This window comes from Penaeus chinensis, chromosome 1, assembly GCF_019202785.1.
Source record: "Penaeus chinensis breed Huanghai No. 1 chromosome 1, ASM1920278v2, whole genome shotgun sequence".
Taxonomy (NCBI): domain Eukaryota; kingdom Metazoa; phylum Arthropoda; class Malacostraca; order Decapoda; family Penaeidae; genus Penaeus; species Penaeus chinensis.
The window spans coordinates 37,784,758-37,792,257 of record NC_061819.1 but is presented as its reverse complement, the minus strand read 5'-3'; the positions used below and the strand labels follow the sequence as shown (position 1 = coordinate 37,792,257).

The 7,500-nt window shown below is 37.1% G+C and overlaps 1 protein-coding gene across 1 annotated transcript in view; it reads left to right on the top strand.

Annotated features, from left to right (window-relative positions):
• Positions 1–7,173, top strand: part of LOC125041155 (protein mothers against dpp-like) — an 11,630-nt gene extending 4,457 nt beyond the window's left edge. The window contains exons 3-8 of the mRNA XM_047636005.1: positions 876–1,130; positions 1,932–2,024; positions 2,639–2,766; positions 2,939–3,137; positions 3,426–3,666; positions 3,960–7,173. Of these exons, the coding sequence (XP_047491961.1) occupies positions 876–1,130; positions 1,932–2,024; positions 2,639–2,766; positions 2,939–3,137; positions 3,426–3,666; positions 3,960–4,119 (1,076 nt within the window). The 3' untranslated portion in view covers positions 4,120–7,173. The remainder of the gene's footprint in view (positions 1–875; positions 1,131–1,931; positions 2,025–2,638; positions 2,767–2,938; positions 3,138–3,425; positions 3,667–3,959) is intronic.
• The last annotated feature ends 327 nt before the right edge of the window (positions 7,174–7,500 follow it).

Below are 7,500 nucleotides of genomic sequence, written 5' to 3'. Positions count from 1 at the left end.
GAGAGAGAAAGGATTAGAGAGCTTAAGTGATAATGTAATGATGAGCAGATTAAAGGAGCTGAGTAAATTTATGAATGAACACTTGAGGAGGTGAACAGCTGCCTTTGCATAGTGTCATGAAGCAAGTCATGGAAGTGTCTTTTAGAAAGGCTTAATAGTTCATTTAGGTGGTAGCCATATGTTTTCCTTGAGTTTTCCTGTGACATTCTGTTTACCAAGGAAACAACTTTAAAAATCAAATATAAGGGATTTTGTCCGTGTGGTTTTGATAGGTGCTGCAGTACTCTGGGGTACCTGGGGCAGGACCTAGAGCTGCCATGTACCTTGTGTAGGTTATCACTCAAAAGAAATTACTTGAATTTGATTATTTATTTTATCTATTTTATAATTTTTTACTTTTAATATTGTTTGCAAGTATTCTTCATGCTTTTTATTTGAGTTCAGTTACTCTCATTCTTCTGGATAGATTTATGTAATTTAGGCAAATGACTCAAGTTTACTGTATTTTGAGTAGCAGCCATTTGTAGAATGGGCAAACATGCACAGTACTGTATAGTTTGTGGGTAAGATAGGGGGTTAAAGAAAGTGTTGCATAAAAAGTGAGAGTTAAGGTACCACCTCAGGAGTGGGGAGAGCCACTGACACAGCCTTGCAAGGAGGAATGTGGAAATGAATTTAGAATGCTTGTGGAACACTTGTTGAAGTTGTGATTTTTTTTTTGTTTTTTTATCATAATCCTTATTTACCCATAAGGAGAATTTAACAAAATGCTTTTGCCAGTTAAATTAGGGACAAAAACCTTGAAAAACTGTGAATATTATATATATGAAATGAGAGAATTCTTATCTTGTCATATCTTTTATCCTTAATTCCAGTTCTGCCTCCTGTTCTGGTGCCACGCCACTCTGAGTTTGCGCCTGGCCACTCACTACTGACGTTCCAGCAGCAGCACCCGGAACCCATGCCCAACAATGTCTCGTTCTCACAGAACGGTTTTGTGCATTCCCCCATGGGAGGGGCATCTCACCCCCAGATGGGAAGCCAGACCATCACGGGCGTCAACCAGCCTCCCTCACCGGTCGTCAGCCCCTCCAGCCAAAGCCCACTCAGTCCGTACTGCAATTTCCCTGGTATGTGTTTGACCTGTATGTGGTCCTCCTCTGCTCTCTTCCTTCTCTCCTGTATATTCTTTTTCTGCTTTTCTGCCTCCCTTTCATAGCTAAATCCTAACAAGCCTTCTGCTCCTGCAGTCACAGCAGCAAAGCTTCTTGTAGATGCCTTGTTGTTGGATCCTAGAATGTGTACTTGTAGTCCTAATGGTATTATCAATGAGAGGATTCAGGCAACTAGTAGGTTCTGTGGTTCCTGTTGCTCTTCCAGCTGGGTGACTATTGTAACTTTTGTCAAAATCATAGGATTGAGATTTGGTTTGTTGGTGTGTTGTATACACACTCTTAGCTTGCAGTTTCTAAATTTTATAGTGTGATAGACATCTGGGGTTCAAGTAACACTAGGATTATCTCACTGTCTGTTACTGTTTTAATCTTTATTACAACCCCAAATATTTTCATAACCTTTAGGCAGAGTATTAACTAATGAGACTATTAATTGAATAACGAGTCTATTATTTAATTAGTAGTGATATTCCATCCTGTAGATTGTTGTTAGCAACATTAATAGATTTTAGTTGGGGGATACCATCATTAAAGACAGCTAGTTGTGTGTGTTTTGCTTTTGGAGGGTGATTTAAACTGTATATCTCTATTAACTGGATACGAGGCTGCACTTCAAGCAGTACCATTTTCTATGATTTAATTGATCTTAAGATATTGAAAAGTCTTCATGGAGAAAATCAGACTAAGAAGAAGAACAAGAGAGAAATGATCAGTCCAGAAATTGTTTGCATTGATTCCATGCTTTTCCCCTCACAGGAGGTGGAAATCTGGGTGGCCTGAACCAGCCACCGTCTCCTGTTGTCAGTCCATCCAGTCAGAGTCCTCACAGTCCTTATGCCAGTACCCCGGGTCAGTACAGGAGGTCCTCTGCTCCCCCTGAATCCATTTGTTTATTTATTTATTTACTTGTTTATATTTTACTTCCTGCATTTCCTTTTGAGGACAGTTTTCATGACAACCCGAGGGTTATAATGCATGATTGCAGGTAGGCAAGGAGACAGAATTTGTGGAAAAGGGGAAACTTTACTTGTGAAGGGTTCTTGGTCCCCCTTAGGACTCTTAACAAAACTTTGATCAATAAACCAAGATGGACTTTATCATCTTTAAACATAACAATTTTATGGGCAAATTTTGTGATTTGTTTCCTCTGAAACCTGACACTTGTCTGTGCTGCTGTTTGCTTAAAAGAAATAATAATAATAAAAAAAAAAAAAAAAATAAGATAAATAAATAAAGGATAGAACATTTTGATATCCTCTACATCATGTGCAAAGTCCTTTAACCTTTTCATAGTCTTAAGTTTTATTTAAGGCCAGTACATATCTCTATGGTCTCTGATTTGTATGTTTTGTATGAAATTAAGATCAATATGTAAGATAAGAAAACACTAGAAATATCAAACTGAGTAAATTGTATAAATTTGATGCATTCTGTGCGGTAACTAGATGTGTTTACCACCAAAGCAGATACACCACCTCCTGCATACAGTCCAAGTGAGGATATCAAGCAGACGCAGCAGACGGACACTGCTATGGACATTGTTCCAGTGGGGACAGCGATAAACTCTAATGTCACACCTGTTACATACCAGGTAAGAAAAGATATGGGAAGGCTTAGAAATAGTTTTCTAATATTTATGGAGAACTGAGATTACCTGCAGATTTTATGAGTTGATGTAATTTTTACTTTGAAATCATATTCTTAAAGCCAACATGTTGAGGTGTATGCAGATAATATGATACAAAATCTTTTCAATTTTACAGGAGCCAACATACTGGTCAAGTATAGCGTATTATGAGTTGAACAACCGTGTAGGAGAGGTCTTTCATGCCCACGGGCACTCTGTCATAGTTGACGGGTTTACAGACCCCAGCAACAACTCAGAGCGCTTCTGCTTAGGTTTGCTGTCCAATGTTAATCGTAATTCTACAATTGAAAACACAAGAAGACACATTGGAAAAGGTGAGTGTGAGGAACAGGACACTAGGGGATGTGTCGAGGCAGGTGACTTGTGTTGTTTGTGCAAGGGAGGAGGGTGATGCTCTTGCTCATTGCTTTATGATTTGTAGGTCATCACTTACAGCATTAACAATTTTTTCATAGTTGCCATAAAAAATAGATCAATAGGTTAATGGAAGAAACTATAATATACCGACTACAGCATTAACAATTTTTTCATAGTTGCCATAAAAAATAGATCAATAGGTTAATGGAAGAAACTATAATATACCGACTACTTCACATTTGCAGGAGTCCATCTCTACTACGTGGGAGGGGAAGTGTATGCTGAGTGTCTGTCTGACTCGGCCATCTTTGTGCAGTCACGCAACTGCAACCACCACCACGGCTTCCACCCCTCCACAGTGTGCAAGATCCCACCAGGCTGTTCCCTGAAGATCTTCAACAATCAGGAGTTTGCTCAGCTCCTGTCGCAGAGTGTCAATCATGGCTACGAGGCTGTCTTTGACCTCACAAAAATGTGCACAATAAGGTGAGTTTGTGTCATGTTGCTTGAGTATGATTAGGATATTGGTTAGTGCTTGTGTTTGATATCAGAACAGGAAGAAGCTTTCATTTATGTTATTTGTAAAAACCTGAGATAAGTAGTAGTATTACGTTTGTTGATGTAAGGAAATTCATTCTCTCTCTCTCTCTCTCTCTCTCTCTCTCTCTCTCTCTCTCTCTCTCTCTCTCTCTCTCTCTCTCTCTCTCTCACTCTCACACACACACATTCCCCCCCTCATTTTCATACAAAGTTTCTTAATGTGTTCATATTTGCCACAGGATGTCATTTGTGAAGGGTTGGGGTGCCGAGTACCACCGACAGGATGTGACGAGCACCCCCTGCTGGATTGAGATCCACCTGCATGGCCCTTTACAGTGGCTGGACAAGGTGCTCACGCAGATGGGTGCACCCAATGACAGGATTTCCTCGGTTTCCTGAGTCCTCCCTCTTCGGCCATCTCCTCACCTCACCTACGTCGCTTGTAACTCAAATGCTCCTCCTACACAATTCCCCTCACATGCTACTTGGCAGTTTTTATCTTGTAGACCTTTGTAGCCTGTACTTGTCTTTGGTCTGCCTTAATGTTTTATGATGTGCCATTATTATTGTTTAGTTTTTTTATCATTATTATAATTATTATTACTATTGTTTCCCCCTTTCCCCCAAGGTTCACGTGCGGTGTGACCTTGCTCTACGTTGCATCACACAGTGTGATACCAGCCTTAAAAGATGGAGACTTTTAAGCCAAAGTCTTTGATATTTTTTTATGTGTTTCTTGTAGTTGAAATACAATAGGCCATGTTGAAAGTGGAAGTTACAAAAAAATAAAATAAAATAAAAAAGTAAAAAAAAAAAAAAATGTAGTATGAGTCACAGTATAACAGAGCACAAGTGCATGTACCACCCGTTTTTCTGATCTCCAATGATAGGATAATTTTTCTACAACGTTTACCGGCAATACCCTCTCAGTTCAGCATTGGGGCTATTGAATGAGGCTTTCCTTTGTTCCTTTTCTTTATTTTTTTTTTTTTTCTTTTTTTTTTTCTTGAGATTTGAAAAGGTCATCATTGGTACAGCTTTTGGCATAACAGTAAGTTTTACACATGGAGAGCAAGGGCTGCTCGGAGTAGTGCCCAGGTTCTTGTATTTAATTTTTTGCAATAAAATGCTGGTTGAGGGAGCTGTATTGAATCAAAGTGTACTGGCCTGGTTAGTAAGTGAGGCGTTGTGTGACACGACCTGCAAAAAATTTCCAATTCACGCACAAGGAACAAGAACTAACGGACAGATCTTGTTTCTCAGGATCAAGAAGAAACAATGCTAATTTCCTTTTTCTTTCTTTTCTTAATATTAAATAGCCATGCAAAGGTAGTTTCTTTTACAAAATTTCTGTGTTTGAGTCTGTGGTGGCACATGAAGATTGCAAAAGGAGAGAAGAAAGCAACAGAAAAGCTAAAGTTTATTTTGTGGTCAGGATTTGCCTTTAGTTTCTAAAGTTTATAAAATCTCAGTTATTTTACAGTCAGATTGATTTTGCAATGCATTAGGTGACATCATTTTTGTACGTTTCTTTTGAATAACACTTGTCTTTACATGTATTTCAATAGTGATCTGAAAACCAGCAACACATATTTAAATCATAGATTATCCAGAAAAAATGAAGTGAAAAAAAAAAAGAGCAAAATGTATTCACATGACTTAAACATTAGTGCTAACTCACGTGGTTCCCCTGTCTATAAGTGAGATGTCTTTATCCCTTCTGATGTGGAGATCTTATTCCAATTAGGGACGATCCTCTGTGCATTCAGCAATGTACTGATTTGGTTTAGATTTGGAAAAGATGAATCAGAGAAAATAAAGGAATTTGTAAATTCTCTTCATGAATGGATGCAAATAGATATCCTTCTCTTTTTTACCCATTTTGTGTACGGTTTCCATTGCAGTATTTTTTGACACGTCACATTCCATTAATGTATTTTTTCTCCGCAGAGGAAAGTACTTTTTTCTTTTTCTTTTTTTTAATCCATGACAAAGTAAGCAATATTGTGATACAAAGAAAATTTTTGTATGTAACTTTGTTTACCCTGTTAGAAATTACTTGGAAAAAAGTGAAATTGTAATGTCCTACAGCTTTTGGGATGTGGCACTTTGTTCTTATTTTCATTATTTGGAAAAGGAAGTTTTTCTGATTTTCATCATCTTTGCTGCCTTTGGTCAGGGGATCCAAACAGGGAAAAAGATGCCAGTGATAACTTACTACCTAATTGTGGTACCTGGAATATGTGTATGATAGGAGAAGTAAATTTTGTTACCGAGTAAAATGAAATGAAAGTTAATACAACATAAATATTTGTAAATTAGGCTCAGAGGATTTGTATTCCACTCTCTCCACCATCTTCAGTTAAAACTTACACATGCAGTAGAAGTATATGAAAGCAGTTTTAAGTAAAGCTGTCACAGTCTTGTACAAAGGGCGGAAGGAGTTTGGAGCTACTATTAAGAAATTCAACATTTTAGCCTCTCAGACTAGCATACTTTCTGCTTTATACTTTTAACATGCTTGAGTGTTAATATTCATATGTATCGTTGAGGTAAAGGGTGCAAGGGTGATGACATTTGTGATAAGTGTTGCCCAGTGATGAGTACATTGTAGGGAAGAAGATGTGTCTGGGAAGAACATCACATTGCCCTTCAAATCAAACTTTCTCACAAAATAAAAGAAAAAAAAAAATTTACTGGCATTGGGGGTGGGCGAGTTTTCCCTCCTCGTTGCAGTACTACTTTGACCACAAGATGTTAGGTTTCATGAGATGTAGAACGGGGTCAGTTTTTATATAATTGTATTACCTGTGATGGTGTAAATCCCCTCACAAACTAAGGAGGGGAGAGTTCAATGTGAAGTTTCATTGGTTTGTGGAATCATGTTTTAGAAATGTCAAATTGGAATATGTGTCCATATTTCAAGTAAAAGATTTGTGCGCAGATGGTGTCTTGTGTGTGTCTGTTTTTTTGTTTTTTTTTTTTGTACTTTTGGTTTATCGTTATCAATTTATTTTTGTTGTATTTTTTTGTAAGAGATATGTGTTTGCTTTGAGGCAGCCATCTGTTTCATGCATTCATGTTTTTTGTTTTTAGTTTTTTTTCAATCACATAAGTAAAAGTTTCTTATTAAAATGTTTGTAATAGTTAAAAGTGCACCAAGTAGCACAATTTAGAACTGCCTGGAAGGTATAATGAAATTGATCAATAAAATTATTTGTTACACACCTGGTTTTGCTTGAAATTATTGATAACCATAAGACATCAAAACAATATTCCTGTCCCTTTCCTTTTCATATCTTAAAGAAATGTGGTTTTAAGTGCAATTTATTTCTCAAAATTTATTGTTTGTGTCCTTGTTTTAGCCGAGTAGGATTGGCATTATTCTGCCGCTGCAAATTTGAATGGTGTCCGAGATGTCAGTTTTTGAATAAAAGTGCAAAGAATTTTTCACAAACACTTTTTTTGTCAAATGATAATCCAGAGAAGAAGAGAAGAAAAGAGGAGAAAAATAAGTGATACATGAAGGATAGAAAGGAATTGGAGAATCATTAAATAGGAAGAAAATAAAGGTAAAAAATGATGGTTCAGTGAGAGGAGGAGAAAGAGGAAATACTGAAAAAGAAACTGAAGGAGAGATAAAAAGAGATAAAGGAGATATTATAGGAAATGATGCTCAAGAGGGAGACTTTTAAGACCAGAAAAGAAAATGCAAAAAAAAAGAAAGAAAAAATGCGTGCAAGATAAAAGAGAAGCTAAAGAAATATAAAGTATGAGAAT